At 42.0% G+C, this 24,673-nt stretch overlaps 1 protein-coding gene across 4 annotated transcripts in view; it reads left to right on the top strand.

The window, feature by feature from the left end:
• Positions 1 to 24,673, top strand: part of COL22A1 (collagen type XXII alpha 1 chain) — a 221,721-nt gene that overhangs the window by 25,637 nt on the left and 171,411 nt on the right. For all 4 annotated transcript variants that reach the window (XR_009728580.1, XM_061374148.1, XM_061374149.1 and 1 more), the window contains 2 exons: positions 1,093 to 1,257; positions 5,934 to 6,500. Coding sequence is in view for 3 of the 4 variants with exons in the window: in XM_061374148.1 (XP_061230132.1) it covers positions 1,161 to 1,257; positions 5,934 to 6,500 (664 nt within the window). In the remaining variant the exon portion in view is untranslated. The remainder of the gene's footprint in view (positions 1 to 1,092; positions 1,258 to 5,933; positions 6,501 to 24,673) is intronic.

Genomic DNA, 24,673 nt, shown 5'->3' with positions numbered 1-24,673 from the left:
ATATCCTAGAATGTGTAATCAGCGATGATCTACAACAACATACAGTTTCCCTTCATGCCTCTTTTACGCAGCTGCCAACACTGAGAAGCTGATGTGCATGTTAACAGACAGAACAAACAAAAATTCCTTTAAAAATGGATGAAGAAATCTCTGTTTGAGAGGAAAAGGCACATTCAGGAGCAGGGAGAAAGTTTTCCAGAATGATTCCTTGGAAAGCTGCAGAGTGGAAACTGTTTTCCCCTGTATGTGTACACAGTAGATAGAACTGCAGTGATTATGTGATGGCGGTTGGAAATAGATGATCTTAAGGTCCTTTCCAACCTAAATCGTTCCTTGATTCTATGATTTAATAAAAAAGTAAAATAACAGCAATAAATAAATAATAAAATTAATATTATAAACGTTGATCTAGTGTTAGAAAACACAGTTAAACTTTTAACAGCCCAGCCACTTTGCCTGCCTTGTTACACCACCGCTGTCTTCAGTCAAGGTAAAGTCAAACCAATGACCTTAAACTGAAGATCACCCACCTAAGCTTTTGCACTTCTTTAAACTGAAGAGTTGAAAGGTGTGTTTTGAAGCTGGTGAGTTTACTCCTATAAAGAAGGACTGAGGGCAACAAATATGCATTTGAAAGCAGCCATGTATTTTTAGCAGTTGTCATTTCTGAGGCTGTGGGACTGAAAGCAGCAATGGGTGAAGCAGCGACCGGTTGTGTGTGATTTGCAGTGGCTTGTATCTCTGCTCTGTGTTGTGTACCTCCTAATGATGAATGTGTGGGAGGGCCAGGTCAAGAATAGTTTCCACTCCAGTGCGTTGATTGTGTACTTGGCAGTGGGCTCAATTAAAGTATAATAATCTGGTAATCTCCCTCCTGTTTCCATTCAGGCTGCTGCACGCTGAATAGAGCCAGTGAAAGAGTATAGCTTTTGGAAAGTAGGTGAAATCCCGCCTCTTTGTCTGAGCAGTTTGTGTCTGGTTAAGTAAAATGAAGGCAGAAGAGACAGCTCTCCAAAATGTTGCTCCATGACTTGCACCGTGACTGCTGTTTATTTCTATGAGGTAACATTTGCTGTTTATTTCCCTTTCTAGGCTACGGATTGGATTTTTAAAGAGCTTCTCACCACAGAGAAAAGACAGGCTAATGTGAGAAAGCAGATATGGAGATGTCCATGATGGGAAGATGCTGTGTGCCCCATCTCCTGGTTCTTCTCACATTTGTGTTCAGCTGGGAGCAAATTGAGGCTCAAAGAGCAGGTATGTGCTGATTGGCTTACTGCCCATGCTAAGTAGCTGCTGGGCCTTTTGCATGGTTGAGAAGCTATTATTACTATGAGGAAAACAATAAAAAAAAAAAAACTCCAAGCAAGACATTTACTGCTGAAAAGACATAAAATAGACTTTAGGAATGGAGATAGCTCAGGGATCAAGGTTATGATTTGTGTAGGATCTCTTTTCTGCCACAGGGTTAATGGTTAGCTCAGCTACCCACAGCAAAGAGGACAGCATGCAGTTTACTATGGATACACTTCATGTACCTCACACTGGTATGGAGACCACTTCATCAGTTGCCTTCAGTGGATGTCACATTAGAGCTGGTGAATCTTCTATCTAGCCAGGACTTTCCTAGTTTGCTAAACAGGGCCAGGACACTGTTCATACCCTCCCTTGGTTCATATGTTTGTACATAGTGATAGGATAAGGGGTAATGGCTTAAACTGAAAGAGGGGAGATTTAAATTAGACCATTAGGGAAAAATTCTTCCCTGTGATGGTGCTGAGGCGCTGGCACAGGGTGCCCAGAGAAGCTGTGGCTGCCCCATCCCTGGCAGTGTTCAAGGCCAGGTTGGACACAGGGGCTTGGAGCAACCTGCTCTAGTGGAAAGTGTCCCTGCCTGTGGCAGGGGGTTGGAACTGGATGACCTTAAGGTCCTTTCTAACCCAACCCATTTCATGATTATATGATACTGTATAGCTGCTAGCATGGTCCCTGGCATGGCTTTTGGCCTGTGCTGGTGAGCACTCTCCCCAAAAAGCCACTGAATGGTTTGCATTAGAGGATGATGCAGCTAAAGGACTGTTCCTGTCAGCAGTCTTGACAAGGACATGGCTTTTTTTGAGTGGGAAGAAGAGTTGTCTGGCTGTGAATGATGCTGCATCTGAGGGACAGAAAATGGTTGTAGATGCACAATTTACTGGTTTAAAAGCCCAAAGTTACTTTGAGGTCGAGGTTTTCAGTCCTTTTTTCTAGGAAAAAAGCTATTTTGTACGCTTGGGTAAATTATAAGAAAGGAAAGGCTTTTTTAGACCTTTTCTCACTCTAAGGAACAGCTGCTTTATGATCTATATAAGGCTTTTTGGATGAAGCTTAGCAGGAGTAAGTACTTAGTAATAAACCAAAATGAAATCTCATCTTTTTTCCTACCTGTGGATCAGTCATAGGAAATGATAGTGGTACCATTTATATGTTCATTCTGTGATTGCTTTAAATAATTTTGCTCTTATGTCTTGTTTGTGAAGTATTTTTAATAGCAGTATTGCAAAACAGTTGACTCAGTGTCTGAGTGGATGAACATAGCTCCTGGAATTATGCTTCCAGAGAGTATTCCTGTAATTACAAAAATGAAACTTCACTTTCTATGAATTATCTCCCATGTTCCCTTAACAGGAACTGATTCTGCCAGTAAACAATATCATTATAGCATTCTTGGAAAACAATCAATTTTATCCAGCAGTGGACATTACTGTGCTGAAAATGCAGATTAATATTTACTAAAAGCTTTTCTGCAGCATTTCATCTCACTGCCATCAGGTCTGCGAGCACAGGCTCTGACTCTAAGAAAATGATCCTGAAAGACCATCTTTTTCTTCCCTGCAGTACTACCTGAAATAAGCATTATTTTTAAACCTTCACCCCCTCCTTGTTCTAAGGCTCATCACCCCTGAACTCAGGACTCATTCTGCCTGTTCTGTTCCTTTCTAAATTGCAGTCATCTCACCTGCTGAGGGTTGTTAAAATGAAGGAAGGTCTGTGTCTTGCAGGTTTTATACTCAACCCTTTATGTTCTTTAGTTAGCCTCACCTAATATTCTTGCAGACAGAATAGTTTAATGTAATAATGTTTTTTTTTGAGGGGGGGGAAGTGGAGATTTCTTGCTTATTTTTTACTGTTCTATGTTCTATGTAGATCCTGGTTTATATTCTGACAAAATCAAACAAAACTACACTTCTTTTTTCCTTCTTTCCTCTTTCTCCTTTCTTCTTCCTTTCTTCTTTTATTTTCTTCCTTTTTTCTTCTTTTTCATCTTTATTCTTCTTTCATTAATTATTATTACTATTACTATTATTGTCATTATTATAATAATATTTCAATTATTCTCATCTCAACCCACGAGTTTTCTCACTTTTACCTTTGCAGTTCTCTTCTTCAGATTGTTATCAATGAGATCCCAATCTCATATGGTTAGGCTTTTCCCATAGACACCTATGCAGCACTCGGGATGTACTCTGCTACAGAAGTTAACACACCAACAGATGATGCTCGTTTTTCATCATCATCTGCAACACACAGGATGTATATTCCACCACTCTCACAGCCATCATGCATACCATGAGCACTGACCTACAGTGTTATGCTGACCTACAATGCTTATACTCTTATCTGAAGGCAAATAATCCTCATGTAGCTGAGCTACCCACACTCTTTTCCAGTGCAAGGGGATGTTCAGGATTCCTGTCCTCTTCAGGGCAGGTGCACAGCCCCAGAAGGATCAAAAGCACCAGTGCTGATTCATAAACCCTTAAGTCAGATTTGGTCAGGGTTTCAACAGTCACAGCCTGTCCCACTAATTCCAGCCAGGGAGCAGGAAAAGCTGGGGAATGGCAGCCAGGCTCAACTGGAAATCCAAATACCAGGCAAGTTCATAGTGATGAAGCAGGTCCAAGACCAAGACAGGAGCATGAGTCAGGGTCCAGATCAGGTCCAAGGACAGCATCCAGGGTCAGCCCTGCTCCAGGTAAACCCATAAAGGTGAGGCAGCTCTGAGCTTAAACCAGGTGGTTAGTCCATGCTTCAGGACTTAAAAGCAGCTTGCAGTAGAGACAGGTCTTTCTTGAATACTTCCAGCAGAGCTTTCTGAGGAGCCTACCCAAGGTCAGGGAGCTATGGGAGATAAACCCTGGAGAAGGGGTTTACTCTCAGGGCCATCAGAAAAGGATTTCAAGCTTTCACAGTGAATCTTTCAAGCATCTCCACTTTGTTCATAGCATGGAGCAGTCCTGACTTGATTTCTGATGAAACTGCAGTGGAAGATGCACTTCATTATTAATGGGTCTCAGCCGCTGATGGACATTTAGTTACTGGGACCTGGCTGGAACTAGTCTGATGTGAGTGAAAACATGCAAACTCTAGAGTGGGAATGTAATTTTTTAATGTATGGAGAGCTGAACTGTCCTTGGTGGGTATATGCTGAAGCTATGTATTCTCACAAATGGTCTGACCAAGGGAGTTAGCTTGGTCAGTCCAGGTCAGAGCCCAGAGGAGGTTAACATGGTTGTGGTGGGAATAGTTGGGAGAATAAGGGTTTTGTAATGAAATAGGAATGAACAGAACAGATCTACTCTCAGTGGGTGTGGGTAGATGTGGATTACCAGCTAAGGTCCTGCTAAAGCAGTAGGATTTTAAAGCAATTGCCAACATCTTAAGGGCCAGATAGAACAACTCTAGTTCAGCTGATCATAGAAAAGCCTGTTGCTCTGGGAGAAATAAAGTGGCACAGGCACTGGTATGGGCTAGCTCTCTATCTTTTACCATGTTATGTGTGCTTTGGCCTCCATATAATTAGTCAAATTATCAAACTGCTTTTCAAAGAAGTGGTTAAACTTTGTGAGACAACATGAGACAAGCACTACTGGAGAAACAGAGGTTGGTGCTTGTGAACACAGAGAAATTGACTTTGCAGAGCAGCTTTTTTCAAGCTTGAAACTCACAATTTGTTAGGCACTGTGGCCTATAATAGTGAATTAAAGAAACTAATACATATATATGTATTTTGTCCAGTTGGGGCATTATGTTGATAAATCTTTGACATCTATGGGACGTTTATCAATCTACAGCCACCTAGCTTCAGAAACAGCTAGAAAACATCTCCTGGGAGATGTCCTTTCTCAGCAAGAAGCTGACAAATATATGACCAGTCTGACTTCATAGGGCAAGCAAGCTGCAATTAGAATAGATTCGCCTTTTGGATTACACAGGCCTCAGATTACAAATATCATGGCTGGAGGCAAAAAAGTGGTTGTGCGGATAAGTGAACTTTTTCCTTACAAAGCAGCTGTCCTTTGTTGCCAAGGAAGCCATCCCGGTATTCAGTGAATCATCCTTTAGTCAACAGTCAATGGCAGAGAGCCTCAAAATTAAAATAATCTTGTTATAAACTTGCTTCACCAACATATCATGCTGAGCAAAACAACTGCTTCTACCTAAGCATAAATAAATCATCATGTTAATGGAAGAGGGAGCATGAGAGCTTTGCTACTCAAAGTCATGATTGACATAGGCAAGGTCAGGGCAGGTCTCTTGATCTGCCAGGAGAGCATGGCCTGAGCAAAGGCACTGCAATGGAGTTTGAGAAAAGTAACTTCATATGCATGCAGATGGTGTAGGGGAAAGACTGAGCAGAGGCAGTTAGTAGAGCAGGAGGAGAATGGGTTTGCATTTCAAAGCAAAGTGTGTGCTCATCTGTAGATGTCCTGAAACAGATAAGGTGAATCACAAGGAAGAAAGGCTGAGAATCTGCACTTTCTGTGCAGGATAAGGGGAACGTTTGCTGTCTCCTCTAAATTGCTCACTAGGGAGCCATGCCTAGGGGATATTGGTATGCCTGGTACTCTTCTTTCATCTTCCCTTAGCAATGTTTTCTGCCGCTCCTACAGGTTGCAAGAACGTTCACTATGACCTTGTCTTCCTCTTGGATGCCTCCTCCAGTGTTGGAAAAGAAAATTTTGAGAAAGTTCGGCAGTGGGTGTCTAATTTGGTGGAAACTTTTGAGATTGGCCCAGACAAAACCCGTGTCAGTGTGGTGCGATACAGTGATCGTCCGACCACAGAGTTTGACCTGGGGAAGTACAGAACCCGTGAGGAAATCAAAGCGGCTGCACGAAACATTAAGTATTACGGGGGTAACACCAATACTGGAGATGCTCTCAGGTACATCAACACCTACAGCTTTTCCAGAGAAGCTGGTGGGAGACTTAGCGATCGCACTGTTAAAAAAGTTGCCATCCTTTTGACTGATGGAAGGAGCCAGGATCATGTCTTGGATCCTGCCAGTGCAGCCCATCAGGCTGGGATTAGGATCTTTGTTGTGGGTGTTGGTGAAGCCCTAGAAGAGGAACTTGATGAGATTGCTTCAGAACCCAAGTCTGCTCACGTGTTTCATGTCTCTGATTACAACGCGATCGATAAAATCCGGGGGAAGCTGAGAAGACGCCTCTGTGAAAGTAAGTAATGCTCCCAGTTCTTCTACACAGTTAGAATTGTAATAGATTCAGTTACCATATAGGTATGAAAAGCTGTGATTGGTTTGTTTTGTGGGTTTAAACTTAAACAGGGGAAGTTAAGGTTAGATAAATGAAGAAGTCCTTTACTGTGAAAGTGATGAGGCACTGGAAAAGGCTGCCCAAAGAAGTGGTAAATGCTCCATCCCTGGCAGTGTTCAAGGCCAGGTTGGACAGAGCCTTAGGCAACATGGTCTAGTGTGAGGTGTTCCTGCCCACGGCAGGGGGTTGGAACTGGATGATCTTAAAGTCCTTTCCAACCCTAACTATTCTATGATTCTATGATTCATGCTTATAATTCTATGCTGATAAATCTTTATTTTAGTGCCTTCCACTCTGTTCTACTCTGTAAGGAGTCATTTTATTATCTTGAGTGTGATGAAGTGATCACTTCTAGGGTTCTTCTGCCCAAGTCAATATTAACTATAGGTTAACTGTAGCCCATATTATGTATTAACTATAATAAGGGGATAACCATTCTTACAGCTGCTATCTCAGAGGCACTACCACTGTCACTGGTGGGCTCGGCACTGGCCAGTGGTGGGTCCATCTTGGAGCTGGCTGGAATTGGCTCTGTCAGACATGGGGCTTCTGGCATCTTCTCACAGAAGCCACCGCTGTAGCTCTCCTGATACTAAAACCTTGCCATGCAAACCAAATACGAGGCTGCTAAATGGATTGGTTTCAGTTTAAGGACAAAGGGAATCAGACAGCCATCAAGGAACATTAGTAAGGAATGAAGAGGAGTGGAAAAGAAATGAGGGAATTAGCTGAACAAACAGCAAGTAGATAAACGTGCACATATAGAGATCACTTAGGCAGAGATGTAAGGACATTAACAGTGACAAGGGGAATTGGGTATTGAGGTACATGGAGCACAGTGCATGCAGGTGGATTTTATAAGGGCAGGGCAGAAAGAGGAGCTACCAACTAAGGAGGCAAACACAGGTTCAATAAATGGATTGCACAGCAACAGCAGTTATAGAATATATTCCTGGGGGGCATTTTTCTGATCCGAGGGCTCAGATGATATGGGCTAACATCCCTAGATACTTCATTCCCGCCTGTATGGGGGTCATCTTCTTCTCAGGATCTGGCCTCAATCACTCTTGCTGCAATTAGAGCCCAGCTTTGTTCTGGTTTCACTGGATATCAAAAATAATTTATTCTGTTCCTCTGTACCTCATTTTTTTCTGCTTGGCAAACCATTTTATGTCTTTTCTTCCTAGATTTCTGCTCTTTGGCAGAATCATTCTTGACATACTTAATTTATTTGTCTTACTTAATATAATTAATTTATTATTAATTTTACTATTTACTTTCTTTAATCCACTGTTTTGCATGCAAAATGTTTTTAATAGGCATGATGTTTAGTTCAGGTCTAAACAAACAAGAAATTCTTGCTCACTAAAGCTGGCTACTGAAATAGAGGATGAGATCAGCGGAAGTATTAATTTTGAGGTCAGATAACTTCTTTGTTATCTGAATATGTGAGGTGGAACTGTTCTGGGAGGTGAGAGAGGGCTGGTGCAGAACAGGACCAAGTGATTTCTTGTGCCTCTTCATGTTAACACAGTAGGAATTGGAAAAGAGTTCACTGTAAGGGCTATGCCCTGTATGTATTTAGAAGGTAAAGCCTTTTATAGCTGTTGTAGTTAACTCTGTGGTTTTAACGACAGCTGTGCATAAATCAAGACCATGCAAACCACCAGGTAGGTGGAGGACGTGACAAAGGCACAAGCCAAGCTGCTGTTCAGTTCATGCACATCCTAAGACAAAAGCACATGTTGTCACAGCCAAGCTAGGGTTTTAATAGACATAATCCTTGGAGAGCTCCTGGGAGACACATGAATCAAGGAGAGGAAATGGTAGGAAGTGTTTTGGTTGTACTGAGCAGTGATGAGTCTTCCAGTCCTCATAGTGCTGGGATGTGGAGTCCTGAAGTGTTGTAAATGCTGCATTTCTTGCCAACAGCTGTTCAGAATCACTCATCTAGGGGCTCACTGGATGTCTGTCCTAGACTAAGTCATTCCATCTCGCTATATTTGACTGAATTTATTGCTAAGACAGTGTCATTAAGTACATTAATAACATTTTAGCTCTCATTTGATCTTGTGAAAGCAAGCATAGCAGAATTGGAAAATACCATGTCTGCTCAGTGGGACATTGTGGCAGTGGGAGATATTTTTGCCAAACATCTCCATTACAGTCTGAACTATAGTTAGCAGGCAAAAAATGGGTGATGCTTTCACAGGAAAGCAGCAGAGATACATTCTGCTAAAAATTCCAGAGAAGCTACATGCTTCCTAAATAAGATCTCTGCTTATATATTGTAGAGATAACAACAGGCAGCTATGTCGGTAGATTTAAAAATACACCAACATCTGCTCCTTATAGGTAAACAGTGGCTTTATGCTTGTCAAAGAGAACTATTTTTTTGGCTTTATTTCAACTCGGATTTAATTTAAAGCTGGATTTTATGTTACTGCATGTACAGAGTTTTCAACCTGGTTTGAAACTGGTAGCACTGTTTAACACTGACATTTAAGCCTCAATGCAGAAGATGTTGCAGTGGTGACCTAAACCATACATACCTGCCTAGAGGTAATTGTTTGTGAACAAAACCAATTGCACTGCTTTGGATGCTGTCATATTTGGGTTTATTCTGTTATCCGTAAGTGAGGCAGGTGATAAGATGCAGTTTGCAAATCTGAGGAAAAATATTTCCCCAGAACATTTTCAGCCTTTACTGGCTCCATAGAGCAGAAGCCTGTGACTTAGGACCCTCAGAGTACTTGGGTATGTGCGTGTGCATATGTACGTGCAATTACTGAGCTGCTGCTCTACTGGAATCAGATTTCACAACTTGAAAATAAATTTGGCTTTAAAGGTAGAGACTCTGCTAAGGTTTGGGTGGATTTTTTTTAATACAGCTAGTAAGAGAAGAAACACAAACAGATGTTTTCTAAGGAAGTACTACAGAAGCATTATACTGATCATTGGTCTGTGTCCTATAGTGACTTTCATGTATAACACAGCCCTTTCTGCAAGCAGTTTTTAGCTATCTGTGAGCTTGGCGAGCTCCTTGACATAGCAAGTTCCTCTGCAAGTGCAATAGGTTGCCCAGAGAAGCTGTGGGTGCCCCATCCCTGGCAGTGTTCAAGGCCAGGTTGGATGGGGCTTGGAGCACCTTGCTCTAGTGGAAGGTGTCCCTGCCTGTGGCAGGGGGTTGGAAGTGGGTGGGCTTTAAGGTCACTTCCAACACAAAGCATTCTATGATTCTGTGATTCTAGGTGTGTGAAAACCAAAGGATTATCTCATCATATAAATCTTAAATGCTTTGCAAACACAAGGACATGAAGCCAGAATGTTTCACTGACTGGTAGGTACCAATGGTATAGTGAGGCCTGTGATAGTAAGGTGATCCTGCACCTCTACTGAGGCCATCCTGCCCCTCTTCTCTTTTGAGACCTCACTTGGAGTATTGTGTGCAGTTCTGGTTTCTCCAACACAAAAAGAACATGGAATTGTTGGAACAAGTCCAGAGGAGGCCATGAGGATGATCAGGGGCTGGAGCACCTCCTATATGGAGACAGACTGAGAAAGTTGGGGCTGTTCAGCCTGGAGAAGAGAAGACTGCACGGAGACCTCATAGCAGCCTTCCAGTATCTGAAGGGGGCCTATAGGGATGCTGGGGAGGGACTCTTCATTAGGGACTGTAGTGATAGGATAAGGGGTAACGGGTTAAAACTTAAACAGGGGAAGTTTAGATTGGATATAAGGAAGAAGTTTTTTACTGTAATGGTGTTGAGGCACTGGAATGGGTTGCTCAGGGAAGTTGTGAGTGCTCCATCCCTGACAGTGTTCAAGGCCAGGCTGGACAGAGCCTTGGGTGAGATGGTTTAGTGCAAGGTGTCCCTGCCCATGGCAGGGGGGTTGGAACTGGATGATCTTAAGGTCCTTTCCAACCCTAACTATTCTATGATTCTGTGATATAATACCAAAAGGAGTCACAAGATTCATAACATTTATTTTTGTTTGCCGTCTTTGTAGGCTTTGTGTTATATATGCAGTGCATAAAATATAAATCTTATGCTACCACTGTTCTGTTTCTGATGCAAAAGGGCATCCAAAAACACCTTGAAAACCATTTTAAGTAGCTATCTAAAAGCTTTTTGAAGTCAGCTTTGCTCAGGGTCATGGTATGTTCACAGAAGAACAAGCTGTTTTTTTCCTTGCTTTCAATGTTAAAAATATCTCATGCACAGAGACCATAACAAACAGTAGGCATCTGAATTGCCATATCCTGACTGATAGTTCCTAAAAGACTTATCATTATAGTCAAATCTCACATGAGTACTGAAACATTGGAATGCATCAGCACCTAAGTTGACCTTCATTTTATACTTCCTCTTGGGCTCTAAGGTTTCATTGTGAAAGCATTAATTTCTAGGTAGCTTTGCACTAGACATCATGCAATAAGAAAGGAGATAGAGCTCAACAAGCTGGCAGGACTGAGAATCCTAAGGGATTTTAATGAACACAGTTGTAGTGGTAGTTTTAATTCTTTTAGTTTGTTGAGTGGAACTTGCGGACTTGGGGATTTGTAGACTGGTTTTGCTTTCATAGTTGGGCTATGACTTTTATTTGGTCTCTTCAAAAGCAGCTCAGTAGCAGTGCCAAGTCTTGTTTGGTCTTACTGCAGGAGTTTTTTTTCATTGTTGCAATGGTTTGTAGAGACCTCTTCCAAATGTGAACATAGCTTCTTGTCTGTGGCAGAACTTCATACATGCGACAAGTGCATGTAGTTGGAAAACTCTGTTGTTTGGTGTCAGCCTCCATGCTGAATGCAGAGAAAGTTAAAGTGTTCATCATCATAGAATCATCATAGAAGAGCTAGGTTTGGAAAGGATCTTAAGATAACCTAGTTCCAGCCCCCCTGCCATAGGTTAGAGTAATAACTTGTAGCTCATGTATACATCACGTCTGCCAAAGGCAGCATTCTTAGTAGGATGTTCCACATTAGGCTGCTTAAGCCTATGTCCAGACTAAGTGCAGCTACTACATTTTGATCCTCACTTGAAAATCTAGTTGCTTCCAGATATTTTGGGAAGTCTGTTCAAAGCTTATCAGACAACTGCTGCTGTTTTAAAAGCTGCTGCTAGGCAGTGACCCAGCTGATACTGCCTCTGATATCCCCTCCTGTTTCTTGATGCTCTTCTCCCACAGCTGCAGTGGCAGCTTTCTCTGTAGCATCTCCAACATCTAGCAATCTCTCATGTCACAGATGACAGGATTACACATCCTTTCATCACCACATTTTCTGGCTAACTGCAGTTTCCTGCAAAGGTACTAGAGGCCTGTGACAGGATTTTACACCCGTTTATCTTTTGCTTGAAAAAGAAGAAAAAGAAAGATCTACTTTTCATGGATGATATGCTGGGAGGAGATAAAGTATTTGATGAGCATAGTGATCATGACATTACACAGCTTTCTTCTGCCACTGGCTTGTTGAAGGATAACCTGGTATCTTGGACTGTGGCTCCAGGAAGCACAGCAAAGATATTTGTTTTCTCTTGCAGCACTTTCTGTTTTCAAATCTAATGTTTGACTGTCCCAGATCTGATTTTCCACTTGGTCTGGTCACTAGCAGCTTAGAGCAAGCTGGCTCTGTGGTGTCTGGCTGACAGAGATCTTTGTACCTGGGGAGTGTGCAGTAGGTGCTGGTTGGTCCTATGTTCCTCCAGAGATGATGTAGATGTGACTGTTTTCCTGGATCATGGATACAGTTCTGTCCTGCCATTGTGTAACCTCCATATAATTTAAATTCTGTGTGTCCAAAGGAGGGCAATGGAGCTGGTGCAGGGCCTGGAGCACAAGTGTGATGAGGAACGGCGGAGGTAACTGGGGGTCTGGAGAAGAGAAGGCTCAGGGGGGACCTTATCACTCTCTAAAACTGCCTGAAAGGAGGTTGTAGTGAGGTGGGGTCAGTCTCTTCTCCCAAGTAACAAGTGACAGGACAAGAGGAAACGGCCTCAAGCTGAGCCAAGGGAGATTAAGATTGGATGTTAGGAACAATTTCTTCCCTGAAAGGATTGGAACAGGCTCCCCAGGGAAGTGGTCACCATCCCTGGAGGCATTTCCAATGTGTAGATGTGATGCTCATAGACATGGTTTGTCGGGATCCGTTGTTGGAGTCGCGGGAGACAAGCCTCATGCTCTCATGGTCAGCAAGTCTCGTTTATTGATTGCAATACATAGATATTTATAGGTCATACAATCAAGTACATATCTATGCGAAGTTACACAATACACAAGCTTATTGGCTCAAACTTTGGTGGTCGTTAGCAGCTGTTGCCACATCAGCAAGTAGCCGTTAATGATGGGCTATTTCAGCAGGATATATATCCTGTTTCTTTGTTTCTTGAGTAATCGTTATCTGCAAGGTCGTTGTGCCCTGAGGCCTAGAGCTCAGCTAGTTGCACGGTATCATGGCCTTTGCTACTTAGCCATTCTGCTGTTAGGCTCTCAACAATGGTTTAGTGGTGGGCATGGCAGCACCAGGTTAATAGCTCGATGTGATGATTTTAAAGGTCTTCTCCAAGCTTAACAGTTCTGTGATTCTAAATAAATTCCTATTTTGCTTGGGCTTTGAAATGGATAGGTTTATTCTGAGCTTAGCAACAGTGCTGTTTTATTCCCAGTTGAAGCCAGCCCCACTGCTAAAAAAGAAAGTCTTATTCTTCCTAAATTCCTTCTTCCATCTGCCAGCACAAGCATTTGTGTGGCCCCTCCATGAACTACAGCAGGGAGCCAATGAATATTCTTGTTTTCTTTCCCAGACTAGTTTTTATTCAGATTTAGTTCATCATGCAGCCACATGGCCATTTGCTGTCCCAGGGGAGGAACTGGCACAAGGTGAGAACACGCATAAGAAGTGTGAGGAAGAGCTGGATTGCATCCTTTGCTACAGTGCCAGTTCATATCAGCTTGATAAACATTAGCTAAGGAGTTCAGAAAGCTGAGGAGAATCCTCCATGTGTTCGCACTGTAAATGTGTGCTTGTGCTGTGGTATCCTCTGGTTTAAGTGTGTACAAAGTAGGTGGCTGTGCAGGTTCTTCCCATTCAAACCCTACTTCTAGGCTTCAGCACAGCTTGCTTGCCTCAAATAAATGGTCTGTTCAACAAAAATATCCCGCTGCAGATGGATTTCTTCGTGGTTCTGTTCCATGTTCCTTAAATAGGCTCCTCAGTATGCCTAATTATTGCTGCTTTACTACTGACTTAGCTTCTGGCTGTTTGGGGTGTAGCTGTAATGACAGAGCTCTCCTTCCTCGGATGCACAGTGTCTGGCGTGTAGCATCTTTCTGATGTTGTTAGGTGGGATAAGCAAGCTGACCATCGCTTTCAATTAGATACAGACAGTCAGTGTCTTCAGGCAGCACTTTGATATTTGTGTGACCTGTACCCAAGCAGCTTCTCTCCCCTGGAATGGATGTTAGCTCTTATAACTTTGGAAGGTGATTTATCAATGTATTTTTCTTGCCTTGTACATTGGAAAAAGCGATGTCTTACGTGTTGCCTTCAGGTGAGGAAGGAATTCAGCCTTTCAGCAGTTGTGGCACAATGTCTCCTTTTTGCTGAGGGAGCAAGGATATGAATCCCAAGTCGTCCAAACAAATCTGTGGCAGAAAACAGTGTTACTTCTATTCTTCTTTGATACAGCTGAGAAAAGGAGTTTGTTCCAAACCTGCGGCTTCATACAGACTGCTGGGAATCTTAGTAAGGGGCTCTGAAGGTAGAAATATGATAAAATGAGAGTAATTAACCCTTCTGCACTTGCCTTTCTTATGTCTGATTTTTCCTTAGCAGTTACATACAAATAGTAACATCACAAAACATTGACAATCACTTTGCATATAGTTATGAATCTCAACTGTCAACAATGTCTTGTCCAAAATCACAGAATCTAACTGAATGATAACATCACCTTAGCTTGTTACAGTTTTTCTTGCATGTCAGAGAAGATCTCTAAGATCAGTGTTTGATATACAGCAAAACTAATTGTAAAGGCAGGAAGATGATTAGACTCGTGGCAACTAAAGGGAAGACTCAGACATACGAAAGAAACATTGAGAAAGGCAGGAAAACTATGGGTCTCAGTGGCAGGAGAAATTACATCTTATGAAAAAGTAATGTGCTGTTTAGAGAACAAAAAGAGGAAAAATACGGTGACTATGGGAGCAATTTCCAAATAACCTAGGGATGAGAGAGAAATACAGAAATAGGAACAGGCAGAAAGCTGGAACACATTGTCGTGTGCTGTTAGTTGGTTGTTTTTCAACACTGCCTGCAGCCCTCATTGATTTTGCACAAGCTGTGGGTGCACAGCACATTCAAAATCAGGCTGTGGAGCCCAACATGTATCCAGCTGCAATCAGGTGGAGGCTTTCTGTCTGCTCTGGTGTGGTCCAAGTGATGGGATAACAGAAAGGACTCACTCACTCATCCTTGGGGCAGTACTATCTGTGATAGGGAGTGCTCAGTAGAAAGAATAACCCCTGAGGCTGGGTAGATGCTCCGTAAGAGACTAGGGCAAAGCATCAAAAACCCTCAGAGGTATTGGGCTTAGTTACAGGCTTATGTATCCGAGAATAACAGAGATAAGGGGAAAACCCTTGCCATGTGTGCTTCAGAAAGCTAAACTGTTTCAAACCTCAGCAGCTCTTGTGCAATCAGGGCTTTCTGCCTCTTTCATTAACAGCCTCCAATCTGACTTTACACCGGAATGACACCACTTACACAATGATTTAGGCCTGCCTTTCCCCACCTCCCTGTGCTTTATGTGACTATTGCCGTGAAAATCAATGGTATCTTTCAGCACAGGCTATAAATGGAGCTAGACCATCACCTGGTCTAGTTAGGCTCACCTGTGAATTAGATTTCCTCTGCTGTCCCATCATTTGGGGATGTACTTCTATTTAGGATAGGGAAAACCAAGTCTGGAAAGGTGCTGTGGAGATTTAGTCCCAGTTCTGCTTGTGGAGCTGGTAGAATTTACTGCAAATAATAGATGCGTGTGAATGTTTGTCATGTTTGAACATGAAAAACCCCATTGCAATGCCTTAAAGGTTCCATCATGGCATATTATAGTTTTCCTGAAACCCAGTGGTTTTCCTGAACCCTGCAGCTTTCAGTATTTCTGTAAACCCCTATGGCAATGGTGAACTTAGTCTCTCAGGACTGTTGTTGTCTTCTGGCTCCATATATTCAAGTCTCAAAGTCTTGCGATGAATAAGGGCAAAGAGAGATGGAGATCCTTATATTCAAAGTAATGAGGGAGCTTGGAGGTACCATGGGGTTGCTGGCTCTTGCAGGAAGAACACAGCGATTGTTGGTCATAGGCTGCTTGTAACACTTAAGCAGAAGTTTAGCACAAACCCTATGGCCTGGCTAAATGGCTGCTTTCTCCAGCTTCACTGGAATATCTGTGACCTTTTGCAGTAATGAATCAAGATCTTTGCATCACCTGAAAGTTAATCTGATTTCAGAAGCAATTTCACAGCAGAAGTGAACTGTAAGAAAAAAACGAAGCTCAGATCTAGGTAAGCTGCCACATTAACACCTGCAACAAAGTGAGCAGGAACACCTATTTTTAAGATCTGTGATGAAACCATTGCAAGTTCTGAGTCTTGCTGAGCCACCTTTGGAAGCCTATGTTGTTTATCCCTGTGCTCAGGACCAAATCAAAGCTTGTCATTTAAGTGTCTAAGGGATTGTTTTGAGGCTGTACATAGAGCTTTGATGCAAGTAAACCTGGTGTGGATTCTGCAAAAGAGACCTTCATGCTATTACTGGAGTTCAAACTCAGATGACAGAACCATATCCTTTTTCATCCTTTGGTAATATGATGTGGTGCATCCTTTCTTCTGTGGAAGTTTGTGAAGGTTATCAGCTCTTCCTGCCATTGAATTTCAACTTGTCTTTTTGTTTTCAAATGAGAAAAGCCAACAGGCAAAATTGAATGCAATGTACTAGTCTGCTGAGAATATTTCTTTCCCAGTTCTAGAGCTGCAGCATGGTTTGTCTGTTGGGTTATTTTTGTTAGTAAATTGTAGGGTTAGTGTTTCAATCCCATCAAGCTCCCTACAAGTTACACCCAAATACCAAATTCCTTTTCAAATCAGTAATCTCATTTGTAATGTGAAACAAAAGCAATGGGAGCATCTTGAACACCTAGAACTGCTTTTTGATAAAGTACTCATTGTGTTCTTTAAAATGCAAATAAGAGATTGTACCAAGCTCTGCTGTATTAATGTAGTTTCAAATGATGGAGAATTGTTCAGATTTCTGCCTAAAATGCCTCTTGGCATGCTCTCCATTTTGATAACTGTGAGTAGTACTGCTAATGCTGACCAGAAGGAGGGTGGGTATCTTTCAGGGAAGGTAGCTCAATAGGATGGTACGGGTTTTGATGTCCTAAACTGTTGAATAGCAGCCTTGTATGATGTTAGGTTTCAAAACTGTTCTTTTCCTTACAGTTTAATAGTTAACTTTTAGTGTCAGGTTGGCTATAACTTTATATATTTATATATTTTTATATCTCTCTATATAATATACATAGATATGTGTGTATGAGTGTCCATGTATAGCACATTTATTTCTCTATTTATAGATATATAAACTCTGGAAAATAAAGCTTCATCCTTCCAGCCTGAAGCATCAGTCTTTTTTTTTTTTTTTACAGTGAGGTAGATAAAAAGCCATCCCATGTTAAAACCCTAGTGAAGATGAAATACAGGACGTTTTTACTGCAGTGTAACTACACACAATCAACCCAACCTCTGGGCAAGACTTCGTTTAGCTACACTGCAGTGGAAATCACTGTGCTTTGTTCCTCCAGGGTTTTATAGCAAGATGGATAGCATATATTAGTTAACTACTATAAAAACCTCTCAGTTTTGGCAGTGAAGACATAACATCTGTGTGAGAGACTGCAGTACTAATATGACTCAAGTAGGATGGTGCAGCAGAATTGTAGTCGCTAGTGCTAACGCTTTCTGGCAAATGACTCAAATAACTTAAAGAGTGTTTCTGAATTTAAAACAGATGTTGGATCAGACCTGAGATCCATGAATTGAATTAAACATTACTGTGTCTTTGTATTCAAGTATCTTCAGTGGGATTCGTATCATCTAACTGCAGTGGCCTGAAAGATATTTGTCTAGACTCTTTTGATAGTGGAAAGGAATAGACACCTCCAGAGGGTGATTCATCCTTTTCAAAGAAAAGTGTTTAAGACAAGGTGGCATGATTCAACCTCTGGGTGCCCATCTCTTTTCATTAGCTTCTGAGAGAGCTTAGCTAAGTTGCTCGCACCGTATTCCAAACTTAAACAGGGGAAGTTTAAATTGGATATAAGGAATAAGTTCTTTACCGTAAGAGTGGTGAGGCACTGGAATGGGTTGCCCAGGGAAGTTGTGAATGTTCCATCCCTGGCAGTGTTCAAGGTCAGGTTGGACAGAGCCTTGGGTGACATGGTTTAGTGTGAGGTGTCCCTGCCCATGCCAGGGGGTTGGAACTGGATGATCTTAAGGTCCGTTCCAACCCAAACCATTGTATTCTGTGATTCTATGATTCCTCACTTTGCCTACCAAAAGCCACCCAGATCCAGAATAGGATCTTTCCCTGCCACATTCTGGGAATCCAATAATTCTTTATGCCAGTAAACCAGTCTCTTGGGATTTAAACTGTGGATACAAATATAGACCAGTGTGGTTGCAAGCTTAGGTGTGTGGTGCATTTCTTATCTAGCAATCTGATACTGCAGTATTTGTGCAGTCGCAGGGGTTAGTGCCAGTTTAGAGAACTGTTGTCAAGTACTGCCATGTGTTTTGGGTCAAACGTACTGCTAAAATTACTTCACCCCTAAGGGACTAACAGTGGTTTCCTCTCCCTTATCTTGGGCTTCTTCCTGAACAGTGATAAATCGACTCTTGAAGTGAAGTATATCATGATACTACCTGCTGCAGACAGTTGCCTCATTATAGTAAGGAGATAATGTTTTAAGAAACAACTAATGGCTGAAATACATTAACAGAGAAGGAGAAGGTAACAGAGAAGGAGACAGCTTTTAAATTTAATGTTGGTGGAAGACATCTTTGCTGCAAAAAGCCTTTTTTTTCTTGGTTAATTGAAGGATGAAGGTTGCGCCCTGAGACAGGCCTGCAAATCCACTCTTGTTTAATGATCTTTCCAGTTTTCTCTGTAACAAAGTCAGACCCTAAAATAAACTGTACTATATGGAATCAAAATGGGGAGAATGCCAGCTCAGGCCAGTTCCCGTGTTAACCAAGTCCATGTTATTGGTGTATACCAATTGTCTTCCCACACAGACAAGCTCAAGATTCACTTGTAGGACCTGATCAAAAAAACCCACTAACACTGCTGATGCATCCTGTGGGCTTGGGACTAGGAACAGGACTGGAAAGCTGGCAAATGACTTTCAAGCTAAGTAGGGATTTTTAAGTTCATGATGAATTCACTGTGGCTGCCACTTGCAGAAGTGTCGCTGTGAATGGTGACTCTGTAGTAGTCCCTGCTGGAAGACAGCATGGCTTGTTTTGAATATCTTTGTTCTTGTATATAAGCATGATACACATAGTAAGGATCATGACAGAGAGAGGATCTGCGCAGGGATAACAATCCCAGGGGACTGAAGTGATCCAGACCAGCCTTTGAGTCTCAGATTCCTGAAACCAAATCTTGGTGCTCTGTGGTCCAACTCTAGCAGAGGTAAAAGAGGTCTGCTTGGCACTTTGGGAAGGTCACTGTAGTGTCTAGACTAAGAATCTTAGATAGCTATTTTTTTCAGTTCCCGACACTCTATTTCCCTATGTATTTTGGCAGTGCTTAGCCCCATGAGTCTTGTTAGAGCACAAACACTGGGCATGATGCTCCTGCTTTAGTCCAGCTTATTGACAACCTGCAATCACAGCTTCCCTTAAAGAGAAACAACCCCCCTTCAACACTTGTGGCCCAATTAGTTCAGAGCTTGCTGCTTTAATGAAAAGGGTACAGAGTATAGAAACAGAAAGAAGTCATCGTTATCTTAGCTGTAGCACGTAGGCCATGAGTCTTACTTGAGCTGTGAGTATATAGCATTCTATGAAAAAAGGCAAACTGTCCTAGAAAATTTACTGCGTTAGTTACAAATCAGTATATTTAGGGATGGATCTGCACTATTCCTTCAAGCTATCGGAGCTCTGTACTGGAGTAGTGAGTCATGAATGTTGATTTTTAACAGAGCTGCTTCAGGACTAATGTAAGATTTGCAGAGCTACAAATCCTTTCGAAATTCAGCATCATTTTCACTGACTGTTCTTATTCCTATGAGCAAACACAGGAGCTGATGCTTGTTTACTTGACAGACTGTCCTGTGACTCTGTGGTGGCCTTAATAATATCCCAAAGAATTGATTTCCTTGGAGCTAATATTATATTTATAATGTATTTACCACCAGCTGAATATTTACATGCTCACAGCTTTTTATATGCTGTAAGATGCTGTAGTTTCACACAATGGAAGATGGTGTACAGGAATCTGTTTAATTTATGGCTGGTTCAGAATGAAGGATTTTCATCATCTATAATTAGCGTTTTATCCCAGTGGGTGATTGTGGTTTTTCACTGTAAAGCCTTTTGCATATTATTTAGTTAAAAATACTGTCCTGAGTACTTGCTGACAGCACAGAAATACAGCATAGGGCCGCTAAGCAAATGGAATTAGTGGATGGGTTGCTACACCCTGCCACCACATTGAGCTTTACAAACTATTCTTGAGTTGATTACATCTCTCCAGTAATTTGGCTTTGGATTTAGATATATTTATCTGTTTCAGAGCAGGGGACCTGTAATAAAGAAGAATCTCTTTTTTTTCCTTTGATTTTTATAGGTGCATTCCTAGATAATAAAACGTTTTGTCTTACTGAAATTTCCAATCACGTCTCCTGGTCTCACAGGGACAAGAAGGTTTTTCCTTGTTCAGATCCTACTGCAGGTTCTTTCCTTCTTTCAGTTCTTTTAACATTGATCATCTTAGCTAAGATTATAACTAGAGCAGTAAGTTTTATTTTGGAGCTCTCATCTGGAGGATGGAGTAGTTTCACTCATCTGTGTTTATGCTCAGTACTATCTCACTGCTGTTTATTTTCCATGCACTAGTAATGTAGCAAGATAATAATTGTTTACTTAGGCAAACATCTGAAAAAGTATGAGACTGTTTTGCCACAACTTCATACAACTATTCTCATCAAGGCTGAGGTATTTCAAGTGAATCCAGTGGTTTTCTAAAGCTCACACAGCAGGGCAGTAAAAGATCTCTGAAAAAAAACCCTTGGTGCACCTGATTTACACATGGTGCAGTTCCATTCCTTATGGGAAAATGAAGACTTTCCATGGAAAGTTTGGTGTACTCAAGCATAAAGAGAATCCTTCTTGGGGTTTAGAGGTCCTGTGTTGTATCCAACCTCTTCAGTGATTAAATAGTTCTTGTTCTACTAGTAGGGGAGAAATATGAAACAAATGTAGAAATTCCTAGGAGACTGTTCCTCAATCCTGGATATACATGGAAGTATTATGTGTGGATGTGGATGTCCTTGCATCTTCCAAGTGTGCTCAGCACAGTCCAGCATTCAAGATGGGCCTGACCTGGCTCTGTAGGTTTCTGGGTGGTGTTTCTGCTCATGTCCCTTCTACTTTTGATTGACAAGGGTGATGCTGTGTTGGTGCAGTCCAGGAGTGGTGCAGGAGCTCTCAGGGCTGTAATTGTGTGATGCTAGCCCTTTCATCTTCTGTTCTTTTCTTTCTTCTCAATAATTGTCTTCTCTTCACCACAAAACGTACAGGAGAAAAACAGCTTTTCAGGAAAAGTGTTTTCTACCAGTAACCCTGTGCTGTGGTAGAACAAGAGGGAGAAATGCCAAGAAGAGCAGACGAATTTATGCCACCAAGTTCATAGTCACAGAGGTTGGTTTGTCTGTGGTTTTTCTCCCCCCACCCGCACTTCATTATAACATAAGCTGCCAAGTAACCTGCAGTCACCAGAAACCAATAGGACTGAGGGCACCAAGGGCATTCCCCCTTTCATCTGCTTTACCCGGGGAGGCACTGCCTGTGATTGTATGGTTTCAAGCTGAACAGGAGATAAAGCATTGGTCCACTAAGTGGAAGTGCTGGCTGGTCATCTGATTGAGGTCACTGATAAAAGACTCCACATCTCCCATGGACTCAAGCATCCTTCATAATCCTACCTTGAAATTATCCTCTTTGGGAATATGGGTTCTATCCAGCATTCTTTAATTTCTCCTTTTTTTGCACTCAGTTCTTTTTATAGCATCCACTATTTTTTTTAATGTATACATATGCTCACATATATATGTACACACACGCATATATATATATAACTGGAAGTGAATCAAGGGATTATCTTTCAGTAAATGCAAATAAAATGTAGCGAATGGAAACCACAGGAATGTCTAAACACGCTTTTCATGCTGGGTGGATCTGTGCTCCCATGGGGGGACTGGAGTATCTTAATTTGAGAATAGTACAGACTGAGTTTTCATTAAATCAATAGATTTTTAATTATAAAATTTTGGAAGGGAATGTGGAAAACATAGACATGTATCTACAATGTGCCTATAATGGTACAGTCATTTCTGGGTTTTTGTTTGTTTTTTTGTTGGCCATGGATTTTTTTTTTTACACGTTAAGGATGATTTTCCCATGGTTGGTGGGACCTATGAAAAAGCAGCTGAAGTCAGTAAAAAGAAACCAACATCTGTGTGCTTTCCTGCTCTTAGGCTGAGCTCTTCATAGAATCACAGAATAGTTTGGGTTGGAAAGGAACTTAAGATTGTTCAGTTTCAACTCCCTGCCATGTGCAGGTCTTTTCCAACCCTAACTATTCTATGACTCTACAATTCTCTCTTGAGCTTCTCACATTTATGATATTTGAAGAAACATGATCTCAGTAACATATTCTGATTAAAAGAATGGACATTGTAGGATTTCTAGTTATTGTAGTCTAAGGAAACAGTTTAAAACATACCTCCTTTAGAAAAAGACTGCCAGTCTGTTTAATACTTCACTCTTGGCTTTGGGCTGAATATCAATCTTATTTTTAAGTTACTTTTTTATATGGAGTTGTAAGTGACTTTGCACTGACGTAGCAAATTCATGCCACATTGAACACCAGTGTTGCTAAATTCCCAAACCACCTGTGGAATAATATATTGGAAGATATGACCATTAGTGCCCATCATGCCTTTGGAGAAGCATGGAAACAAGAAAACTGTGGGCCCAGGCCCATCAGTTATGTTAAAACTTGTTTCAGGTCTTAATATGGACTTGCTTCCTTTGTGCTCCATTGTAATCAGTGCTGGACTAACTCAGCCACATCTCTGCTGTTCTAGATAGCTCAGAGTGAGCTCTGAGATCATAGAATCATAGAATAGTTAGGGTTGGAAAGGAACTTAAGATCAAGTTCCAACCCCCCTGCCATGGGCAGGGACACCTCGCTCTAAACCGTATCACCCAAGGCCTCGTCCAACCTGGCCTTGAATGGCAGGCAATCAGTTTAAATAAGGCATCCTTCATTGTGAATGACTGTGCTGACCAATAGTGGTGGAGAGCCTGACTATACATGCACACATAGGGGAGCAAGGAGGAATGCAACACAGAGGGTTGCTGTGTTAACACAGGCCTTTGAACGGTAGACAACTGCCAGTACAAGACCTGGGCTCTGGCAGTGGCCCACCATAGTGCATGGGACACCCAGCGGGATGGGTTCACTCTGTGCTAATGAGCTCTTTCCAAACAGTGACCAGACATGGTTCAAGGAATAATACAGGCTCAGGCTAGGAACCTTTTCCTAACATGCAGTGGGAATGTGGCATCCTAGGTTTGGGTGGATGGGAGTGGGAAGAGTAGTTTTGCTCTGCCTTCTTGCCCTCCTGACCAAAGTTAGGTTCGTATAGAGATGTAGAGGTGTTGAGCACTGTAAAGCAGATGGGATGTTTGAGCATGGAAGCGCTATTTTATGGTGTGGATGGATCCCTCAGCTAGTCCTAAATGCTGTCACAATGGTGGCACAGCTATCACTTGCACATCACATCTGTGGTGTCATATTCTATGTGGATTTGGGCTTTCATACAATGAGCTATGAAGTCTAATCTGAGATGCTGCTATGTTAAGGAGCTCAATGAAATACAGAAGCTCTGGAACCTCAGGGCCAAAGCCAAGAACATGATGTGTTATATATAAGCGTTTCTCAGTGTTTATCAAGCCAAGGCTATCTTTGACCTCTTCACAGGGGGAACTTGAGGCATTCTGCCTTTCCTGCCTCCTTCCTTGGCTCCCCATCAAAGCCCTATCTATATTAACCTCCTGATTCACACAAATGTCTCCATATCCTCAGGCTAGGTTTTGGAGGCTAGGAGCCCTAACAGGATGTATCACTGTCTCATAGCAAATCGTTAGGGGTAGATCTTAGTTTGTGGTGCCCTGTGTTTCACTTTTAACTTTGCTTCTCTGCCTCACCAACAGCAGCAGATGGGTGTTCACAAAACAAAACGCTCAGTTACATTCTGCACTCATTTACATTGATCTAAGTCCAGATTAATTTCACTTTAACGAATGAGTAACTAAGCAAGAGAGGTGGCCAATCACCACACTTAGCACTAATGAGTGTTTTTCTTACCAGTGCTTGCAGAAAAGCTGATCTGTTTTGTATTCTGAGCTAAAAAACACCCTCTGGTTTGCAGTAGTTCCCATCACCAGCGTGTATGACATTCCTTTGGCCTTCCACAGCTGCTTAGAAAATCCTGGTACAGCACAAAATAACTTAGCCAAGCCACTGGCACTCAGCAAGTGTGGGCACGGGATGCTAGGCATGCTCTGCTATGGGTACTTCCCTGGAATTCATGCTGGCCACTGTGTGCTCAGAGCTGTTTCTTGTGATAGCCTCTTTCCATGCAAATAGACCAGCGTTTGTGGAACACCAGTACAGACCTGTGTGAGTGGCAGCTGTGGCTGCAGTGAGGGTGGCTCTTTGT

Source organism: Neopsephotus bourkii, unplaced genomic scaffold (genome assembly GCF_033783945.1).
Source record: "Neopsephotus bourkii isolate Nb327-2 ecotype Australia unplaced genomic scaffold, CSIRO-AGI_Nbou_v1 NB_1637, whole genome shotgun sequence".
Taxonomy (NCBI): domain Eukaryota; kingdom Metazoa; phylum Chordata; class Aves; order Psittaciformes; family Psittacidae; genus Neopsephotus; species Neopsephotus bourkii.
The sequence above is the reverse complement of the archived record's forward strand: the minus strand, read 5'-3'. Positions and strand labels throughout refer to the sequence as shown.